This window comes from Phoxinus phoxinus (genome assembly GCF_949152265.1).
Source record: "Phoxinus phoxinus genome assembly, chromosome: 2".
Taxonomy (NCBI): Eukaryota; Metazoa; Chordata; class Actinopteri; order Cypriniformes; family Leuciscidae; genus Phoxinus; species Phoxinus phoxinus.
Genome location: NC_136877.1, coordinates 43,465,227 through 43,489,156, shown reverse-complemented (window position 1 = coordinate 43,489,156; position 23,930 = coordinate 43,465,227). Strand labels below are relative to the sequence as shown.

At 39.5% G+C, this 23,930-nt stretch overlaps 2 protein-coding genes across 3 annotated transcripts in view; one reads left to right on the top strand and one right to left on the bottom strand.

Moving 5' to 3' along the window:
- igf1rb (insulin-like growth factor 1b receptor) overlaps window positions 1-679 on the bottom strand; it is an 84,202-nt gene extending 83,523 nt beyond the window's left edge. The window contains exon 1 of the mRNA XM_079590650.1: window positions 612-679. The gene's annotated coding sequence lies outside the window, so the exon portion shown is untranslated. The remainder of the gene's footprint in view (window positions 1-611) is intronic.
- Window positions 680-15,171: 14,492 nt separating this feature from the next.
- anpepa (alanyl (membrane) aminopeptidase a) overlaps window positions 15,172-23,930 on the top strand; it is a 32,647-nt gene continuing 23,888 nt past the window's right edge. The window contains exons 1-7 of one of the 2 annotated variants that reach the window (XM_079590698.1): window positions 15,172-15,328; window positions 16,984-17,716; window positions 18,675-18,817; window positions 20,809-20,948; window positions 21,040-21,166; window positions 21,237-21,391; window positions 21,469-21,582. In XM_079590698.1, the coding sequence (XP_079446824.1) occupies window positions 17,127-17,716; window positions 18,675-18,817; window positions 20,809-20,948; window positions 21,040-21,166; window positions 21,237-21,391; window positions 21,469-21,582 (1,269 nt within the window). In that variant the 5' untranslated portion in view covers window positions 15,172-15,328; window positions 16,984-17,126. The remainder of the gene's footprint in view (window positions 15,329-16,983; window positions 17,717-18,674; window positions 18,818-20,808; window positions 20,949-21,039; window positions 21,167-21,236; window positions 21,392-21,468; window positions 21,583-23,930) is intronic. The other variant, XR_013795047.1, reaches the window with a different exon arrangement.

Here is a 23,930-nt window from a genome sequence, read left to right as displayed (position 1 = left end):
TTGTAACTTTGCAGGTGTTGTTTATGCTCAAACAGCAACATTTCACACTAACTAAAGTTAGAAAAGTGAAATCATACTCAACCACCCCTTTAATATCTCCCTTCCAATGCCGAATATCATCATATAACCGTGTGGCTGATACAATCCGTTTTCAAACAAACGGGAGATAGACAGAGCAACAAGCAGGGTTTGTTTGGATGTTGGTGGTCCTTTCTCTAATGAAACAAGAAAAGCTTTTTTGCTGAAGTATAATCTGTGACAGTCTTGATTATCAGCATAATTACAGAGCTCTTTCGGCCCAAAGAGGAGAGCACAAAAGAACTGTGTTAACGCGGCACAAATAACTCGATCCTGGCACACACATTTAAGCTCCTGTCACATTTAGAAAATTATAGGGAGAGAGCACACATACACCCATTAAACAATGGACTGTACATCCACGGCCACCCAAGACTACAACTGCAAACCAGCCTTGAACGAGCACAAACTGTACCAACGTGCCCTTCCGATCTCCCCCTCCCCTTTCCACCCGCTGAATGTTTTGCCTGTCCTCTTGCATTTGTTAAATCCTCATAAACCGTCCCCATAAAGACGGCATACAGCCCACCTACCTCGAGCGCCTCTTGTTGGTTTAATTCTCTCTCTGCGCTCAAGTGGAAATAAGTGCTTACCACCAGCGGGTCACACATGCTAATGAGCAACTGTTTGTTTTTGAGGAGGAACGGAATTCGGGATGAGAAGGGAAAAATTATATAAGTGCCTGAATCCAAATATATCTTTACACTTTTAAACTTAAAGGGTTAGTTCACCAAAACAATTTGAATTCTGTCATCACCCTCATGTCGTACCAAATCCATGAATCTTTCATTCATCTTCGGAACACAAATGAAGATCTTTTTGATGAAATTTTGAGTGATTTCATTGACAGCTATACAATTGCCACTTTGACGCTTCAAAAAGTTCATAAAGAGATCGTAAAACTAATTCATATGAATTTAACAGTTTTCATTAAGGCTTTTCTTCACATTATTTAACAATTAAGCATTGTTCAGCGAACATAAACATAAGCTCAACTGAACCTGCTTGACGCACGAGAATTAACCTGATTGGTTCTTGCAGAAGCTCAAACGTGCTGCGTAACACGGGAATGAACCTCATTGGTTCTTGCAGAAGCTCAAACGTGATGCGTAACACGAGAATGAACCTCATTAGTTCTTGCTGAAGCTCAAACGTACTGCATAACACACGAGAATAAACCTGATTGGTTCTTGCTGAACCTCAAACATACTGCTTTACACAAGAATAAACCTGATTGGTTCTTGCTGAACCTCAAACGTGCTGCATAACACACGAGAATAAACCTGATTGGTTCTTGCTGAACCTCAAACATGCTGCGTAACACGAGAATGAAACTGATTGGTTCTGGCTGAGGCTCAAACGTGCTGCATAACACGAGAATGAACCTCATTGGTTCTGGCTGAACCTCAAACGTGCTGCGTAACACGAGAATGAACCTCATTGGTTCTTGCTGAAGCTCAAACGTACTGCATAACACACGAGAATAAACCTGATTGGTTCTTGCTGAACCTCAAACATACTGCTTTACACAAGAATAAACCTGATTGGTTCTTGCTGAACCTCAAACATACTGCTTTACACAAGAATAAACCTGATTGGTTCTTGCTGAACCTCAAACATACTGCTTTACACAAGAATAAACCTGATTGGTTCTTGCTGAACCTCAAACGTGCTGCATAACACACGAGAATAAACCTGATTGGTTCTTGCTGAACCTCAAACATGCTGCGTAACACGAGAATGAAACTGATTGGTTCTGGCTGAACCTCAAACGTGCTGCGTAACACGAGAATGAACCTGATTGGTTCTGGCTGAGGCTCAAACGTGCTGCATAACACGATAATGAACCTGATTGGTTCTTGCTGAACCTCAAACGTGCTGCATAACACGAGAATGAACCTGATTGGTTCTTGCTGAACCTCAAACGTGCTGCGTAACACGAGAATGAACCTGATTGGTTCTTGCTGAACCTCAAACGTGCTGCGTAACACGAGAATGAACCTGATTGGTTCTTGCTGAGGCTCAAACGTACTGCGTAACACAAGAATGAACCTGATTGGTTCTTGCTGAACCTCAAACGTGCTGCATAACAAGAGAATGAACCTGATTGGTTCTTGCAGAACCTCAAACGTGCTGCGTAACACCAGAAGGAACCTGATTGGTTCTTGCTGAAGCTCAAACGTGCTGCGTAACACGAGAATGAACCTGATTGGTTCTTGCAGAACCTCAAACGTGCTGCGTAACACCAGAAGGAACCTGATTGGTTCTTGCAGAACCTCAAACGTGCTGCGTAACACCAGAAGGAACCTGATTGGTTCTTGCTGAAGCTCAAACGTGCTGCGTAACACCAGAAGGAACCTGATTGGTTCTTGCTGAGGCTCAGACATGCTGCGTAACTCAAGAATGAACCTGATTGGTTCTTGCTGAGGCTCAGACATGCTGCGTAACTCAAGAATGAACCTGATTGGATCTTGCTGAGGCTCAAACGTGCTGTTTAACACAAGAATGAACCTCATTGGTTCTTGCAGAAGCTCAATCGAACATGTTTGAGCTTTCTTTTACCACAACTGATGTATCGTTGAAGAATGTTTATATGTGAATAAAAGCCTAAATTCAATCACATAAAGTGATCGTGTACACATAATTCAGATGGATTAGTCAAAAAGATCTTCATTTGTGCTACGAAGATGAACGAAAGTCTTACAGGTTGGGAAAGACATGAGGGTGAGTAATTAAGGACAGAATTTTCATTTTTTTGGTGAACTATCCCTTTAAGTTTAAAATGAAATATTTGGATTCAGTCACATGTATAATTTTTCATTATCAATCGTGAAGGGTCAGTTTCATTACGGTTGTTGTAGCGCTGAGCTAGAATTATTTTTAAGGAAGTGTCGTGTCTATTAATGGGTAAAGCAACAGTAACGTCTTCAGCTAGTCCTTTCCATCTAAACAGGTTATATCTCTTAAACCTTCTGTTTTATGAGCAGTGGGATAATCAGAAGAACCATATTCATCTGCTGCACAGTCATGGAGAGTCGAAGCACAACCAACAAAAAATGATTCTGTAAAATTCATGCAGTTTTGTTTTTTAACCGCTAGAGGTCCAAAACTTGCATAGTGTCTCCAATAGAATCTGTCTGCAGCCTGCAAGACTTCAAGTTACGCCTCTTCAAGTTACGCCCACTTCCTGTTACGCCCCTCTCTTGCAGTCCGCAGACAGACCCATCTCAGTGTACCGAGTATTTAGGCAATAGACGACAGCACTTAATCAGAACGTTCAACGTTATCATGTGTTGGTGTGGGGCCAGGGGCTCTAATAATAGTTATCGTTGAAATTATGATCAGGCCTTATAGCATTGCTGCGAAAACTCATTCTTGGAACCTTTTTTTAATTTTTTTTTATATAGTGTAGGCCTATTAAAAAAAATCTTGGATTTATGGAAAGGTTCCGTCTATGTGCTTACGGCTTAGCCTACTAAGAATCTTTTTGAGAATGATTCCAGGAATCAAGCGAGCATTCGGACCGTGGCTGACTAAGCCAAAAATTAGTAATCCTGCCATATATGAAGAATAGATAACCAGACTGACTGAATGTTGGCTAAAAATGACTTTGCTATTTTAGTTATTGCGCAAGTCGTCTCGAAATTGAGTCATCTGATCTGGATATCATTGCCGTAATCAAGGGTTCCCTTATAAAAACAGTTAAGACACTACACTGTACTTTTAGTTAGATGGACTGTACAATATTTGGGCCAACAATTATTATGTTGAATGGATGCATATATTAGGCTACACTTCAGACTGCATTACACTAATGCAATTTAGCCTCTACTCTGTCTGCAGCAAGGAGTGATTCATAATAGGCCAACTGGCATCATGACAAAGCAAAGCACTGGAATAGAGTCCTTTCTAACCCAAAAAGGTTTTTATAAAAATCATTCTGGAACTAATTAAATATCATCTTACTAATACAATGTAATACATTACAATGCATCCAAAATACTTTGTGTAGAGACTTGACTAAGTTGAAGTCAAGTTGATTTGTTAGTCTGACCAGCAGAGGGCACCAGAAAACCAATTTATAGTTTTCATCACTGGACCTTCTCAAAAAAGCATCGTGAGCTAAGTTGATCGAAGTGATGTTTTTGGGAAACGCAATCCTGGATGCAAATTTGAGATGACGTCTGACTTCAAATAATTATGAAACGGTATTTAAAATTAATTAGAAACTTGTGGATTATTTGAAACAAATACAATTACAGAGTTTAGTTGGATGTTATTTTAAAGGGTTTACACAAATCGTTTGAAGTTTGATCATCAAACTTTTTATAAAACAATAGAGAAAGAAAAGAGAGAGAGAGAGAGAGAGAGAGAGAGAGAGATTACATGATCATTTTAAGTTTTTTTTAAGTTTTTAAAGTTAAGAGTGATTGAAATGTATGATTAAAAAATAAAAATATGCACGTTCTGAGAGAGAGAGAGATAAAAAATGCCAATACTCTAAAAAATGCTGGGTTGTTTCAACCCAATTTTGGATTCAATATGGACAAACCCAAACGTTGGGTTAAAAATGTAATTTAAAAAATGTAACCCAACGGCTGGGTTTGTCCATATTTGACCCAAAATTGGGTTGAAACAACCCAGCAATTTTTAGAGTGGCACTATCATTAAAGAAAATGATTATCACTATTATATCTTTTTTATTTTCTACATTCTAAAAAATGCTGGGTTGTTTTAACCCAATTTTGGGTCAAATATGGACAAACCCAAACGTTGGATCAAAAATGCAATTCAAAAATGTAACCCAATGGCTGGGTTTGTCCATATTTGACCCAAAATTGGGTTAAAACAACCCAGCATTTTTTAGAGTGTACTGTCAAATTGATTAATCGCAACTAACATAAAAGGTTGTAAAATATATATATGTAGCCTTTACTGTATATATACACACACACACACACACACATTTACAAAGACGATTACAATCACGATTAATCAATTTGACAGCTCTATAAATTTTAATATAATTTCAAAAAATACTGATTATATCTGGGTGGTTTCCTCGCTAAATTCTATTCTATGAGACTCAGCCCTCTTTATGATTAATTCTCTATCATAAGATAAGGAAATCCATCTGGTTCATTGCTCACATTGATTTAAAAAAATTCAAAAAGAGGTGGTCTCATGTTGCAAGTGGTCAGTGCTGTAATGAAATACAACTCATGTGAACTACCATTCTACCATGACCGTCCTATAAACTGTATAGACCAGAAGCTCGTAAAAAGACACTGTGATGCATTTCTTGTATTCTAGCCATGTGAATAATATTGATGCATAATATTATTAAATAATATTGATTAAAACATTATTTTTTAATCTAAATTCAGCAATACGAAAGTTCAATAAATTCAACCAAATGTCACAATTCTGGTTAAAAAACGATCAGCACATGAGATAGTGATATTGATGAATTCAGCATGAACAAGGGATGTGAATTGTAAGGGGAGTTTTCAAAATAAATAAATAAATAAAACAGAGCACTCTAAATTGTAATATTTAGTAATTGTAAAAAATTTTGTAAGGCTGCTTTGAAATGAGATGGATTCTGAAAAGTGCTATACAAATTAATGTGAATTGAATTTAATATTTTGCCTTGTTTACATTATACCTTACAAATTATATAGACAAAATGTACAAAACTGTATGAAACAAAACAAACATACGAATAGGATGCAAACGTAGCATTATTAAGCTATTGATCAAATGTTGGTTTATAGCATGTTATAGCTAGATAAATATACATTACCCTTTAAACATTTGGGGTCAGTAAATTTTTTTTGTTTCGTTTCTAAAAGAAATCTCTTATGCTCACCAAGGCTGTAAAGTAAATTGTAAAGTAATATTACAATTAAAAAAAGTGTTTTCTATTTCTATTCCTGTAATGGCAAAGCTGAATTTTCAAAGTAGTAATATACGCACATCCAAAAACATAAGGCAGGTGCGCGATCAAACAAAGCACTTCATTGAAGAATAAACAAAAATCAGCACAATGTCACTGCTGCTTACAAAAACTAATTTATTAAAATGCAATGTGTGCCATTTTTAATGTTAATGTTTAGAAAATTTGAAAGTAAAACACTGACATGAAAATAACTACTTAATGGGCCTCTCTCAGAATGGTTCAAGTCCACATGATATCAAAATTGACCATATTTACTTTGTTTGCCTATATTGATCGTTTTGTGGTGAACAAATCATCCATGAGAGTCAATCCACACAAAAATAATTTTTGGCTTCGTAATCTTCAAAAACAAAATCTGAAAATGCCCCTCCCCTCTGCATTGGAGGACCTTCCCTGATGATGTAGGTTTGACGGTTTTGGTGTCTGCTTAACATCCGTAACCACGCCCCTCCAACTGACAGTAGACAGGCTGAATGAAACACCTACTTTTCTAGATCCAATCAGGTGCTAGTTGAAAACAAGCCACGCCCACTATTTTTCCTCATTTAGAATTCAGTTTCTCTCGGAAATACGTCACAACACTGAGATCAAGTTGGTTGCAACTTCCGGTTCATGCAGACTTTAAACAAAAAAGAAGCTCTTCCAAATGACACTCTTCATGTGCACTTGCGGTCTCGTGGACTTTAATATGGCCTAGGTGTCCCGTTTGTCATAGGTTTCAGAGGGGTTCTCAGGAGTGCCCTCTTCGAGGCCGAAATGCGTCCTCAGTACGCACTCTTCCCAACAGCCAAAGCAGCATTAAGTCACGAAAGTTCGTAAGGGCTTAGGGGGTACTTCTCATTTCTTATTTGTGCTTTCTTCTGCAATGATTTGGTTGTGGTGGTAAGACAGCATTCAGCAGAGAGAGTGAGAATCCAAACGTATTAAATATAATCCAGGGTCATAGTTTCAGGCAGAGGGTCAAGCGCATGTAATCAGTCCGAACACAAATACAATCCACCGAGGCAGACGGGAACAATAAATCTAAAACTCAGGAAGAAAATATAAAGAAACCAGGAACTGCTGACAGAGAACCCAATCAAACAAACAAGACATACAGAATGAAGGCACATGGCATTTAAATAGACAGGGTGATTATCTAATGAAACAAGACACAGCTGAAACAGATAAACTAATAACGAGCAGAGGGTTCTTCTGGGAAATGAAGTCCGGGAATAACAGAGTCTGTGGAAACGGTGAGGGACTAGGCTGCCATCTGTTGGCACATGATGGCACCTGCAGCTGACAGATGTAACACCTTATTACCTTTCCTTGCTTCCTTTCCGCTCGTGTTAGCTCCACTCCCTTAGGATGCGAGGGAAATATACACCTGTGTATCCTCGTTCATGACTCCTCGGGAGGCTTCCTCACTCCTCGTTCTTTACTTCCTTGCAGTGCAATCAGAGAATTGAGATGTCCTTCAAGATTTTTTATTTAATTTAATTTTTTATTTAACCTTTATTCAACCAGGTTAGTCTCATTGAGATATAGAATCTCTTTTTCAAGAGAGACCTGGCCAAGATAGTAGAACAAATTAGATCACACAATCACAAAACAAACACACAAGAGAAAAAGACAACTCAAGTGCATTTCAATTAAATAAAAGTGCCATTGATTAACACATTTGCTCGTGTGGATGGACTCATGTTCTATAGTTTTAACATAACCTTTAAAATAATTTAAGGAAAATAGACACTGTAGTTTAAGTGTTTTCTGTAGGTCATTCCAAGTATGGTGCAACAAACATGAAAGCCTTTTTGAACAACTCTGTCCGGGCTTGAGGTACATCCAATGAAATAGTTTTCTGGGACTGTAAACCATAAGTACTCTGTGTAAAAGAAAGAAATTCTGAGATGTAGCATGGGAGCCTGCCTATGATGCCCTTATATGTAAAGATATAAAGGTGAGTAAGTGTTCAGCTCAGTACAATTCCTGTAAATTGCTTTGCAGCCAGTCAGTCAGTTTAAAGTTTACCGTTTTGAGAAAGCTCTTGCCATTTTTGTGTACAATATGCATCAGCCGGCCAGTCAACAGACTTGGGCGGTCCATGGGTGTACCGTCTGAGGCTGAACCTCTATTTGACAGCACTTTATCTAAACACTTCCTGTAATGAAGGTCACCGAAGGCCAAGTGAACCTGCTGTTGCTCCTCAGATCTCCTGAAAAGCATAACAGCCATGCATTCAGTGCGACGAGGTACTTGATCTGAGAACAGCAGTCGGCTGTCCAGGCCACCCACCACTGCTGGGCTTTGTGTGAGCTCTACAGGAGCCTGGTGTCCCTGCCACAGTTGGGCCTTGAACTTCACAGCTGTAAAGCATCAATGCCATCAGCCTGTGAATCAAGCTCTAGTTTGGATATTCACTATATAAAGGAAACTGTTGGAGACATGGTCTACATGTCACGCAGTGATGGGTTTTAGCCATTGTGTGATTATCAGCCTATAACATATGTAACAAATCAGCTTCCACTGTGGAAACTCTTTGTTACAGTTTTTCTCAAATGCTAAAACACATTTCACAAATGTTTCCTCCGTGTTCCCCAATGTCTAAACACAACACCTTTTTCTAAAGCTACATAAACACAACCACACCATCTCACTTCAAAACTCAAACTTTCACACCAAAAGAGCAGCTCGAAGCGTTCAAAAATGTAAACACTATACATCATTACACACTACAGCAAAACAATTGAAAACACAATGCTCAATTTGTGAGAAGGTTCTTTGTTTCATAACTGCCAATGCATATTTTTAGAAACTTTACAGTAATGGATCTTCTTAGATCTCTGCAGAGGATTAGGCATTTAGATTTACGAGTTTCATATGAAGAGTATAAATCTATAGTAAATTCTGCATGTACATTACTGTAACACAACTCAATGCAAAAACAGAATCTATTGCACACAACAGTACTCTTGAAAACATGATCAGGGTGTGAAGTATTTTTATTTACTTTATTCACACCACACACACACCACAATCACTGTGCGGCATCATGTCGCTGAGCTGCATCGGGCCACATCACCTCATCCACATCGCAGGCTATATTGTCTCTTGCCAGGCACCGCGGAAAAAACGCCCTGGAATGGCAAATCCATCCTTGGAAGGCCTCCACTGGGATGTCAACACAGGCCAGCTCCATTGCCCTTAGGAGGTTCTCTCTAGTGTATGGTTGTCTGTCATAAACCTTCCATCTCCACGATGAGAAGAACTCCTCTATAGGGTTCAGGAAAGGGGAATAGGGTGGCAGACAGACGTTTAAAAAGTGGTTACTGTTGGTGGTGAACCACTCTCTGATTTGGTTTGTTCTGTGGAAGCCTACATTGTCCCAAATGATCACATAAATGTGATGTGCGGGCCCAGGATGGTGTTGTTGGCGGTCCAGGAGGATGTCTCTTAGCTCCTCTAGGAAGGTGAGGAGACGTTGGGTGTTGTAAGACCCAAGGACAGCACGCCGGTGGACAAGCCCCTCCAAACCCATGGCCACACAAAGAGTAATATTACAGTATTGTCCAGAAGTAATGTAGGCCACTGAGCAACACAGTATGTCCACTAACTGTACTGTGAACATGGATGTATACTTACTTGCACATACTCGTAACGTAGGTCTTTGTGTCGCGCAGAGTTGCGCTCAAAGGGAACCCTATAGACCTGTTTCTTCCGCATCTTTTGGTGCCGGAGAACTTGGTTTATTGTGGCCAAGCTGACATCATCAATGCTCTCAAAGTTGACATTATCGGCAATGACTTTGTCTCTGATCTCACGGAGTCTGATGAGGTTGTTCTCACGAACCATATCCACAATGAGGGTTTCTTGTGCCGCTGTAAATATGCAACCCTAAATAAAAAACAACCCTCCCACCTCTATGTGGCATTCTTTCAACTCTAAAGAAAGAAACATGTGTTGTCAATTGACGTGTTTTACAATACAGTAACAACTGATTTGAAACCAATAGACTACTTTCACAGGCTTGTAAAATTGTATTGTGACAAAGAAAGCAATAGAGTACAATAGCTGTTGTGTTGTCTGAATGCCCTGATAATGGTGGCTACGGTGAACCTACTCAGGTTTGGACGGACTCTTAGTCCTGCTTCAGCCATGGACAATGACATGGTCAATGACTGTTGCTCGCATCTCGTCCATAATGATGGTGCGAGGTTGTCTTGCTCTCCCTCCTGGACCTTCTCCTCTCCCTTGTTGGCCTCCTCCTCTCCCTTGTTGGCCTCCTCCTCTCCCTTGTTGGCCAGCTCTTCTCCCTTCTCTGACTCGAATTCCTCTTCCCCTGACTCTGCCTTCATCCATGTGTTTGTTTGGAATCTTCAGCAAACTGTGCACTCTGAACTTGCTTTTATACATGTGGTCACAGCATTAGCAACAAGTGTCTTCAATTTTGATACGTTGTGTGTAATGAATAATGCCAGATGTGTTCATTGTGTTCAAATATTGCTGACTTTGGCAAGCATTTTGCATCACATGAGCTTTCATTTGAGAATATGAGCAGAGTTCTTTTGTAACTTGTGTTTTAGCAAGTTGTACTTTTCTTATACGTTTCTTCAAGCGTCTTGGAGATTTTGCTAGAGTTCTTCTGGATTTAGTCTGCCTCAGTTATTTTTGTTTCTTCTTGTAATCACAGACGGACTCGATGATGGTGAGATCAGGTCATTCCAGCTATTGTCAGACTCCTTGTGCATACAAAAATGTCACTGGATTATTACAATTATAACAAAGGCAAAAGGAATGTTCGGAAATGTAAATGATATTTTATACTGACACACTACAGCAAAAGATATAAATAACTTGCTTAAAACCATTTTTTTGGGTGAAAAGACTTGGGTGCACGATACTGAATGTATATATATATATATATGGTGAACAGCTGCGATGAATTAATGTCCATGATTACTGATGAGTGGAGGAAAATAAGAACACAGGAAACACGTGATTAATGAAAATAAACTGAAAGTCCATGAAAATGACACTAGAGACAAACACAACAGAATAAGCGTGACAGAACGCCCCCTCCCGGAAGGCGCAACCTCGTGGCGGTTTGGTGAGGAGAAAGATGCTTAGGAAGAGGGAGTGGAGATGGTGCAGGGATGGCAACAGGAGATGGAGATGGCGAAGGGATGGTGATGAGAGGCGACGGACGAATGGGAACAACCTGACGACCACGAGACACCGGTGACGATGGTGGTAGACGTACAAAGACCCAGAGCCCAGGTATGACAGCCCATGGCAGAGTCGGGAGGAAGGAGCCAAGGTGGATTAGAGGCTGACGTCAAATGGGGGATGACCAACGGAGGCGGAGCTGATGGATCTCAGGGCGCAGATGGAGCAGAGCAACATCGCTGGCACAGGAGGCCTAGGCGATGCCACGGTGGCGAGCATCTGAGTGTAGCCCCTTCAGTTCGCACCGCCCTTCTATGTGGGATGTAAACCCAGGCCTGTCAGCATGGAAGGTGGGCGCTCTAACAAGGACGCTAAAGACTGCAGTCTCTTGAGATTAGGGGAGTGAGGTTTACATGCACGGCTCTCACTAGCCTACGTCTGTTACACTCAGACCCTTAAACCTCAATCCCATCTGGGTCACGGCACCACTGTAGCCCCTCCAGTTCGCACCGCCCGCTCTAAGCGAGAAGCGAACCTGGGGCTGTCCAAATGGGAGGCGAGCGTTCTAACAAGGAGGCGGAGTGGGGAGTGAGGTTTACGTGCACAGCTCTCACTGACCTACGACATGAGGTGGAGCCAGAGTGCCTGAGGACTGAGGCGATGCCGGTGTGATGGAGGACTGAAGCGTACCTGAAGGGAAGGAGGAGCCCGCTGCAGCTTTAAGGGTGGAAGAACGGAGCGTAGCGGAAGATGGGACGAGGGAACCCAGTGGAATCGAAAGGCCGAGGGTGTCTGGTGGAGCCGAAGGTGGGAGGAGTCAAGGCGGAGCAGACAGGTCAACAGCTTGCGACAGAGCGAGGTGATCAGAGGCGCTGGTGGTGATACAGGCTCTGGGTCCGGCTGTGTTCTGGACTGGAGGTAGACACTCTCCAGACTCCGGATGATGACTCCAGTTAAGTCTAGAGGTGTCTGGGAGGTCTATGGGATGGTGGTTGTTAGCCCTGATCCAGAAAAAAGACTTCAGTGTCTCGTCGTCGAAGGGGCTTGGTGACGGCAAGACGACAGAAGTTTTAGGTGAAAACGAAAAAATCCAAGCTCTCACAAGCCAAAACAGCAAATTGCGATGCATAATAATCCATTAAGGTCGGTCAATCTGTTACAGTGATGAAGAAGCAGATGACGATAATAGGTTCCAATGTAAAATGTCTTTTAATAAAAAATAATTAAACTTATACAGACAGAAGATGTAACAGTAAGTGCGTGCAACAAACACAAACATAGACCGACAAACAGTGCACAGGGAGGAACTAATATACATGATGGCGATGAACAGCTGTGATGAATGAATGTCCATGGTTACTGATGTGTGGCGGGAAATTAAAACAATTTTATTTATTTTTTTTACAGTTCACGGTTTTACATTTAACACTTAAACACAAACACTTAAAATAAGACATATTTTCATATACAACAGATCAGATGGACCTGTAACAAGATAACAATAATAAATGTATTAACATTAAAGGGATATTTCACCCATGAAAATTCTGTCATTATTTACTCACTCTCCATGTATAATTGTTTTCTTCTTCTGCTGAACACAAAATAAAATATTTTGACAAATGTGTGTAACCAAACAGTTGATGGACGGCATTAATTTCCATAGTATTTTTTTTCCTACTATGGAAGTCAATGGGGTACATCAACTGTTTGGTTAACAACATTCTTCAAAATATATTATTTTGTGTTCAGCAGAAGAAAGAAATTGATACATGGAGAGTGAGTAAATAATGACAGAATTTTCATTTTTGGGTGAACTATCCCTTTAACTATCCGTGTTTATAGGCTGCTGTCCCTTAAAGATCAGCACGCTTCTAACACACAGTGACAGATGCAACTGATCACTTTCACTTTAGACATGACCAACTGTTTTTATGTAAACCTTGTGTGTATTTGACAGTATTAGCACAATCAGACGCTATTTAGATAAAGTCCAGTAATCGGGTGCCGTTTGACAGGTTTTTAGTGCGCGAGCTCGGTGTGTACGCGACTAAGCGCTCAGAAAAAAAAACGCATGTCAGAACAGCACGCAAATTAAATGTTTAAACGGCAAGGCTTTAAAACAAATGCAAATAATACACTTTTGTGATAGCGAAAAAGTGCAGTGTCCCGTATGTAACTCTACCGCTGCGTTAACATGTGATGCCAATGTACGTCGAGTTACAGGTCACGGTCGCAGGGTCTATGGTCGGACGATAGTTTGGGGGCCCCCTAGTGGCGGCGGGGCCCTAAGCAGCCGCTTAGTTCGCTTATTGGGAGAGCCGGCTCTGAGTGACAGTAATCTGCTGAGAGGGGTAACAAGTACAATGTAAACACCAATGCGATGTAGAAACAGAAAATATTTATTAGGCCAAACATTACTGTTGTATACAGTAGCATACAACAAAACCATATACATATGTAAACCAAAATAATATTATTTAGATTACAGTAAAGAACACAATTGTGTGTAGGGGGGGTGGGGGTGTCTATTTATAAGCCTATACTACAGTAAAGCAGTGATTGGTTAGTGATCAGTTAAGCAATTAGTGTTTGCACATGTGAGGAGTGTGTGTGTGACCTGGTGAATAAGTGTAGCATTTTGATTGGTTGTGTTTGGAAAAGGAAAGAAAGTCACTTCCTGTTATAGATTTTTGTGTTTTAGGTTAGAGAATTGTGTGTAGAGTTTTGAAAAGTGTTTTATGCAATTGAAAACTAAGTCAAAGGCTGAGAAATAGCTTATGGTTTTGGATATTTGGTGTGTAGTTTTGCACTTTGAGTGAGAGGTTTCAAAAATCGTGTGACATGAAAAGATGTTGTGCGTAAGCAGTTGGAAAAAACTGTAATAAAGACTTAGAAAAAAGTTTAGAAAGCATAATGAAATAAAAAATATTTACAAATTGAATTTGAAGTGAATGTATAAAAACACTCTAAAATAAACAATTTGCAAGGAGTAACATTACTAAGCAAAGCAACTATTAAAATATAAGCAAGGCCTGTTGATAATTATGCTCTATGATTCACAAGAGTTTTGTCTAGCACATGGGAATCGATTCGTGCCAATACTAATGGATTAAATGAATAATGAAAAACAGGAGAGAAATGTTTATAAACGCAAAGCTCTGCACTCATAATTGGCATAGAGTCCACACAATCCAAAATAAAGACCACCACAATAAACAACAGAACTTGAAAGACAAGACAATGCCCGGACGCTCGAAGCTGTGTCTCTCGGAGAAAAATCCCTGGGCTAAAGTCATTCAGTGAAAGAGGTTACATAATACGCAATAACAGATACAGTGGCAGAAGTCAATAACTTCAGACAGAGAAAGATGTACTCTGCTCTAAAGAGGTTAACACAGTCCAGTGAGGTATTCTAAGTGTCCAAATGGCCATCTTGCATTCATTTTCACACAGGATATGAGATTCATGTGTTTGGAGGCCAAGGAATTTTAAACTTAACCACCATGAACCACAGAGACCAACATGTTCTACATTTTCCTGACAGTGGTGAAATTCTTTTGTGGAACTAATAGAATTCTCACCAGTTTATTCTTACCAATTCTCTCGCATTCAGCACATTTCTTTTCTACAGTCATGACTGCATAATGAGCCTTCTATTTTTGTTCAATAATACAACATATTGCCAAAGTAAAGACATTTTAAACATGGATCTTTTTCTCCTGAGAAATTAAAAAAAAACTCTTGTGTCTCAAACTGTGCCCATCACACATAAGTTATGAAAGACATGTAATAAATGTAACTTCAGAGTGATTTTTTCCCTTAAAACCCCTGACAAAGAGTTGTTAGAGAATTCTCAGTCTGTGTGTATACTGTACGTGTGTGTGTATGTGTCTGGGTGGGTTTGGGGTGTGTATATGTAAGCTTAGTTTTGCCCCTCCTCCCAACTGGGACGGAGTGTGTGTGTGTGTGTGTGTGAGAGAGAGAGAGAGAGAGAGAGAGAGAGAGAGAGGGAGGGAGAGAGAGAGGGAGGGAGAGAAAGAGAGAGAGAGAGCGAGTGAGTGAGTGTTTGTTTTTCCCATCAACCTCATCATACACGCAACTATCCCACTTCTGTGAATTTCCCTATGGATATACCTGGTATGTGTACTTTTACTGTCTTCTTTTCATCTTAGTCGAGCATGCGTGCGTCTTTATCTGATTTGACTTTAATCTCACACAAGAAATAAGTCGTCTTTCCAAAAGAAAGAAAACTGCTGCAAGATTTTTGTGCTCCTGCGCAGTTGCATTTTCCAGACAGAGCGATTTAGCATATGGTCAACGAATGAGATGGCATTCTTTGCAATGTGGGTGTTTAATATTTTAGTGTAGCAGATCATTTGTTCATATTTACTTATCTCAAATAACTTCCAGATGGAAATGGTTAAAACAGTCGAATGAAATGCATAAAGCCGTCAGACCGTATAAGACACAAGCGTTTAGTTTAAGCAAGACGATTTTACATGATCGGTGATCGCATGAACTTGTATATGCAAAACTTTAATTTGCAATAAGAGCTTTGGCATACCTGTTAAGAACAGTTGAGACAAGCGTGAACTTCCATACTGGTTTGGTTTATTCTGGCTCGTGCTGATCTAGTTGGAACTTGGAGGACTTGTTTGTCCATGATTTTGCATTTTAAAATGCTATGTTAAATGCTACTTAAAATACCCCAAACTTTTGAACGGTTCACACACGCACACCCACACCCACCCACGCACACACACACACACACACACACACACACACACACACACACACACACACACACACACACACACACACACACACACACACACACACACACACACACAATCATTTTAAACATTTAAAAAAAAAGGGAAATATAAGATCATTTCTGTTTTTTCACCAAACTTATTGGTGTAATGATGATTATATTTTCATTGCCCCCTTGTGACCAGTGCTGTTTTTTTCCAATGCAAACACATCTGCAAGTTGAACTTTCACATACATCTCCCACTTACAAGCACAAGATTATTCTTCTTTTGAAAAGACAGCTCACGTTATCCATTGGTTTAATGGATAATGAATCCCCGGGACAGGGAGAGCATTCCATCCCATTCTATCCTGCCGCCTGTTGCATAGAGCACCAATGAAAATGGCCCAAAATGAGTCTACACTTAAAATCAGTCTACACTTTTGTGCATATTTCTGCTTCCTAACACATAAGCAGCCGTTAAGTGTTAAAATATGTGCACGTGTTTGTTGATTGAACTCACATGATAACAAGAAGATGGTAAATGACGCAAGCCATCAAGAGGAAGCACCTGTGAGAAAGAGCACAAAGTGATTTAGTGCATTGGATTATTCCAGATGTGCATTATAGGACTTTTTGTACTAACACTAAATAGCTAAACCTAATGCTTGGATTAATCTTAACAGAGTTAGATTGTTTCATTCTTCACCAAAAAACAAAAGTGCAGATTTTGCCAGCAAATTGCTAAATCCCACATTTATGTTTAGCTTATATCAATGAGTTCATTTGAGATGATTTATTATTATTTATTTTCAAGTTTTTTATTTTAGTTTGTCCAAGCTGCTCATTTCTGTACAATGAAAGTGAATAGAGACTCGATATGAATAAGATGTCGATATGACTTTTGCATTATAATTCAATACTTGCAAAACATTCATTAGCTGTGTGAGTAAAATGAACTGGTTGTGTGTGTCATATTTGAATGAACTTTATTACAATCATTTTGCTTGAATCTTTAATGAAACATTGCTTCTTCTAGGTATTTATATCACCGGGCATGGAAACCATCTATTTGTTTTTGTTAAAAGCAATGTCACGCTAGCATCATCTCAACAACACAACAAAGAAGAAAAACGCGCAACAGCGACAGCACCACTTTCTCATCTCAAACCGCAGTGAACAATGGGGAAAGGATATTACATCAGCAAACATATGGCCACCGCAGCCATGGTACTGGCTGCAATAGCCTTGGTGACCATCATTGCATTATCAGCCGTTTATAATCGAGAAAAGTCCAAAAACGCAGCGAAATTCACTAATGCAACTGCATCACCAGTACCTGCCACCCCCAAGACTTCGAACGAACCCTGGGACAAATACAGACTGCCCGATACTCTGTCTCCACAGTACTACAACGTGACTCTTTGGCCTCGTTTGGTGATAAACGCCAATGACACGCATATTTTCACCGGGAACTCGGGAGTGATGTTTACTTGTGTGAAGACGACAGACCTGATATTGATTCACTCCAACAAACTGAACTTAACTCTGTTCAAGGGGCACCATGCAAAACTCAGCGGCCTGAGCGGCGTAACAGCTCCAGCAATAAAGACCACCTGGTTTCAGACCGAAACACAGTACTTGGTGATTCAACTGGAGGGAAAACTGAAGCCTGGGAAGTCCTACTGGCTCTACACAGAGTTCAGAGCAGAGCTTTCTGATAATCTGGATGGTTTCTACAGGAGTGAATACATGGAAGATGGTAAAAAAAAGTGAGTTGTTGTACATCTTTGTGATAATACAATTTCCCCAAAAAGTATACGGACACTAAAGCAGCTAAAAATGTCTGAATGTTATCGCATTACACACAATCTATCAAACCAAGTGGCACCTGGCTGCAAAACTGAGGATGTGGGAGATTTCTCAGAACCGCAACTTCACTTTTCTGAGACACTTTTGCTATTACAGTCAATTGTTCAGTTCTAGCAGACTAACCACATGTACTTATGTTCAGCAATCATAAAACGTTGAAATACTTTTGTTGACATTTTTTTGTTTATTTTGAACAGTACACATTACTGTCTAAAAGTTTGAGGTCAGTAAAAAATTTTTTTAAATGCTTTATTCCGGAAGTAAAACAACCAAAAGTGACAGCAAAGAACTTTCTAATGTTACAAAAGATTCATGTTTCAAATAAATGCTGTTTATTTTTTATCTTTCTATTTTCAGTTTTCAGCTTCTAAAATTCAGCTTTGATCACAGGAATAAATTACATTTTAAATTGTAATAATTGTAATAATATTGTTTAAACAAATAAGCGCAGCCTTGGTGAGCATAAGAGACCAAACCCAAACTTTTGAACAATATGCTATCTATTATTTTATATTTAAAAAAAACTATCAAACATCTTTTTCTGAAGTGTTTTTCAAAAGTGTGCTTGTGCTGTATTTTAAAAGTCACTTGGTTTGATAGTTTTGTATGTAATGCAAATCAAGACATTTTTAACTGTTACTTAAACTACTGAAAGTATTTTCCTTGATGCTGTTCGTTATAGACATTTCAGATCATTTACATTTAGAAATATGACATCTTACTGACAAACAAAAAGTAATCTATTCGAATAATAATCGAATATATTGATGAATAAAGCACAACTCAAACCGTTGCCATTTGTTCAAAACTAGTTGACTTTATAGTGTTGTGATCAAACACTTTTCTCATGTTTTCCAGAATTATTGCCATCACGCAGATGCAGGCCACTTACGCTAGAAAAGCTTTCCCGTGTTTCGATGAACCTGGCATGAAAGCTGTGTTTCATATCACTCTTATCCATGACCTGGGAACTACAGCACTGTCCAACAGCCAGGAAATTAGTAAGACAATCGATCCATCGCTTTCACTAATCTCATTTGTGCTCACTGAAAGATTGATGGCCCGTTTCACAAACTATTCATTTAGTCAATGACTGAAATGCATGTTTGAGCTGTCTGAACTGAAAGCAACTTGCACAGACATATCTTAAAATACATCAGTGCCATTGTTTTTATCTCAAGATGCACACCAGTAAAGTTTTTTTTCTAAGGCACATTTATAAAAGCTACTTAAATGCCCTGATATTGAACTAACGGTGGGAATCCACTTGTCCGTGTGACACTTCTGTTGCGCCGCACTCAATTTTATTAATGTGGGTGACGTCAAGCTACTTAACGTGCCCGCAAAGCATCCCGGGAAGGCGGCGCTACATTTGGAAAAATGTAGCACGTCAAAAAAGCTGGCCGATGCCCATCTTTATGCAAATTAATCTGTTGAAAGCCACGCGACTATCCAATAGAAGTAGAGCACATGGGGACGGGAGGAAGTCTCTCGCGGGTCCTTTGTTCTTGACTGGCCGCTGGCTCAAAATCACGCCCATAGCACTAAACTTGGAACACCCATCAACGTACAAATATGGGGAGGCGTCGCGACACCACGCGACAGTCGTGTCGCAAAAGTGGATCCGTACCGTAAGGCTAATTCTGCAGCATGTTTTTTAAAAATATAATGTCCACTGGGCATTTTAAAATTAAATTATTCTGTCACCTGCCAATTCAACTTTAAAAGGGGAAAAAATGATATCAAAAAGCCTACAACTAACGCGTGTTCACGCAACAGCGTCTGCTCTCACGTCAACACATCATGCATGTGTCATGGTGCTCTCGTGAACGTGCGTTGGAGACATTCATATTTTGTAAAACAAGTGGTAAATTATGTTTTTTGTGCACACATATTGATTCATGAAATTGAAATTAAACAAGAAGATGAACAAAAGGCTTACGGGTTTGGAACGACATGAGAGTGAGCAATTAATGAAAGTATTTTCATTTTTGGATGGACTATCCCTTTAAAAAGACTTCATAGTTTTATAACAACATGAAGGAAATGACTAATTCCTTAAAAAACACACACGTCATGCAAATTTATGGTAGTCTGGTGGTCATGTGTCATTCGGCAACATCTGTCCTCCTGATGTTGGCATTCACTTCAGCTCTGTTTGTTTTCCTTGCAGTTATTCCCTTAACTGCCATCAGCTTCAAACCTAATCTTGACTATCTGAACATAAGCAAACCAGGCAAACTTTTCAAATCATGTTTTGCTTGCAGGGCCAATTTCACATCAAAACAATGTTTCTGTATCCAATCAGTTAAATCCTGTCAAGCTTGTCTAATATATCCCAGTTAAAAATGTTTTTCAAATGCAAAATGAATTGCTGTAGTGACAGACTTATGTTTAAAAATATGGAAATAAAATGAACAATATATTGACTTCTAAAACCACTTAATTATTTTTTTCCACTGGGTCATTTTGTTATAAATTTATATAATTAATTAACTGGAATTTGTAAAGTTCAAACCGTACAGCATGGCACTATCTATAGTCACAGGGTTGAATCCCAGGGAATGCATGAACTGATAAATTATATACCTTAAAGAGACAGTCCAGTATTCAAACCTGTATGCATTTCTTTCTTTTGCCGAACACAAAAAATATATATTTTGAAGAATGTTGGTAACCAAACAGTTTCGTTTCCCATTGGTTATATTTTTGTCCATATAATGTAAGTCAGTGGGAACTGAAACTGTTACCAACATTTTTTTTAAATATCCCCTTTTATGTTCCACAAAAAAAAAAAAAGTCATACAGGTTTGGAACGATATGAGGATGAGGAAATGACAGAATTTGTATTTTTTGGGTGGAAAAAAATCTCTTTAAAAGCAAAGTAAGTGGTTTTAAACAAAAGCATCTGCCAAATTCATTAAGTAAATGCAATTTGACTCAAAATAGTAACAAACAGCTCTGACTGTGGTTTCTTATTTTTTCATCTTAGGGACAGAAAATGTAAACATTGATAAAACGGACGTTATCAGGACGACATTTGAACCCACAAAGAGGATGTCAACATACCTTGTTGCATTTCTCGTCAGTGATTTTGCCTACATCAGGGCTGAAGACAACAAGGGTGTTTTGGTAGTACCTCCATGCCAATTTATTAATCTAAACTCTGAGAGAAGTTTTTTACAGACATGAAGGTAAATTATGTTTGTTTGTATTGTCACAGGTAAGAATATGGGCACGGAAAAAAGCCATTCAAGACGGGCAAGGAAATTATGCGCTCAATATCACAAAGCCAATACTGAAGTTCTTTGAGAAATATTACAACACTAGCTATCCGCTTTCTAAGTCAGGTACGACCAACTTCATTAAGAAAACCTTCAAAGTACAGCAGAATGCAAATTTATCCTGCTCTATTCTTAGATCAGATTGCGCTGCCTGACTTCGAATCGGGAGCCATGGAAAACTGGGGTCTTATCACTTACAGAGAGACTGCACTTCTATATGACCCGGCGACGTCTGCCAATGGCAACAAGCAGAGGATTGCAACTGTGGTTTCTCACGAATTGGCTCACATGGTACGTCTAGGCCCAGTAAAGGGGACTCTGAGTACTTTTTGCTTCACACAGTTTGCCATGTGATTTATGTCTTCCAGTGGTTTGGAAACCTTGTGACGCTGAAATGGTGGAATGATCTCTGGCTGAACGAGGGGTTCGCTTCATACGTGGAGTATCTGGGCGCTGATCATGCCGAGCCTACCTGGAACATTGTAAGAACATCATTCAAAGGATTTGTGAAATAGTCCCTTTCTTTGAGGTGTTTTTAAGATGTCCACTATAATCATAAGCTCATACTATTAAAGGGCACCTATTATGGAATTTTGAAATTTACCTTTCATGTAGTGTGTAACATAGATCTAAGTGAACAAAAACATCCTGCAAAGTTTGAAATATGAAAGTGCACCGTATATAAAGTTATTGTCTTTCAAAAGTGAGAGTCGACTCTGAGTCATTTTTATGAATCATTAGAAGACCGAAGCTTTTTCTCTGACTAGATGACGTCAACTTGTCAAGTTATTTGAATACGATACGCCCACTTATTGCGCTCCAAGGCCAGGGGAAAATATCATGGCGACGAGACGCTGTGTTCTGAAGTGCAGCTCAAAAGCAAACTTTTTTCATCTGCCCAAGGAGGAGCATTTGAAGACTAAGTGGCTACAATTCACTATACCACAGAAATATAGTCCGAGCCTTGTGCTTTGTTCGCGTCATTTTGAAGAGATTGCTTTTTAAATATGCAATCAAACTTGGATTCGCGAGCCGGCTGATATTGAAGGAAGGTTCAGTTCCAAGTGTATTTGCATCAGCTTCCTCCTCCGTATCACAACCTGTAAGTGTTATTAATAATTTTTGCTTTTATATTTTATGTAGCATGCTTAATAATTATTTAGTTTGTTGTGTAAGCACCGTTTAGCTTCTAGGTCTTCAATGACAATTGTATTGAGATATGTGAAGTGTTTGTCGTTGTTTTCGGAGTTGTCTAAAGAATAGAATAATACCTCGTAGTAACGTAACTGCATTTTTTTTTTTTTGTAAAAACGTTATTTATGCATCCATCGGGCTAACGCAAACAAAGACTGATTGTGCTTTTACAATATGAACTCTGGGCTATGCTCGCTAACATAACATTAAATTCTTTATCTTATTTTTCGTTTTTTACTACAAACTATAAAGCAGTGGACTATAATCATTATTATAATACAATTTAATTGATAAAAGCATCATTGCACTCCGTGTTAAAAATAAGTATTATCTCTGTAAACACTGCTGGGTCATCTGACCAATCAACGCAGATTAGCGTCGCGCAAAGGAGGGGTTTGAAAAACGAGTCGTTGAACGATTCATTTGGGAGTCGGTGAGCAAATCAGGTAAAAATAAATGCATATTATACGAAAACAAAAGTGTTTTTTGTCATTGCATGCATGTAAAACTGTTGTTGGGGACTCCCACAACAACATTAGGAACATTTTAAATGTCATAATAGGTGCCCTTTAAATAATAATCTAGGAACTTAATGCAGAAAAACTTGCCTGATTTTTAGGCTGATTTCCTGAGGAGTGTAAACACTGTGGCTCTATGGTGCTTTCAAAATATTGGTGTCTGTTTGTTTAAGCGAAGGGGTCAAAGTTTGACTGGTTAGCATGGTTCAGTTAGTTACTGCTGTAGGAGAGGGCCAAAAAAATATTGGTAAACCTGAAAAAGTCTGTATTTAATGAATTCATTAAGCTAGCCTTGTGACTGGATGAATGGATAGTGGATGGATGGACATGGACGGATGATGGATGAATGGACATGGACGGATGATGGATGGATAGGTGGATGATGGATGAATGATGGATTGATGGATGGATGGATGGATAGATGGATGAATGGATGATAGTTGGATGGATAATGCATGGATGGATAGGTGGATGATGGATTGATGGATGGCGGATGAATGGATGGATTTGTGGATGATTGATGGATGGATGGATGGATGGATGGATGGATGGATGAATGGATGATAGTTGGATGGATGATGGATGGATGGTGGATGATGGATGGATAGGTGGATGATGGATTGATGGATGGATGGATGGATGAATGGATGATAGTTGGATGGATGATGGATGGATGGTGGATGATGGTTGGATAGGTGGATGATGGATTGATGGATGGATGATGGATTGATGGATGGTGGATGAATGGACGGATGATGGATGGATAGGTGGATGATGGATGAATGGACGGATGGTGGATGGATATGTGGATGATGGATGAATGAATGATGGATGGATGGATGAATGGATGATAGTTGGATGGATGATGGATGGATAGGTGGATGATGGATGGATGGTGGATGGATATGTGGATGATGGATGAATGATGGATTGATGGATGGATGGATGGATGGATGATAGTTGGATGGATGATGGATGGATGATGGATGGATGGTGGATGATAGGTGGATGGTGGATGGATGGATGATGGATGGATTGATGGATGGTGGATGATGGATGGATGGACGGATGATGGATGGATAGGTGGATGATGGATGAATGGATGGATGGATGGACGG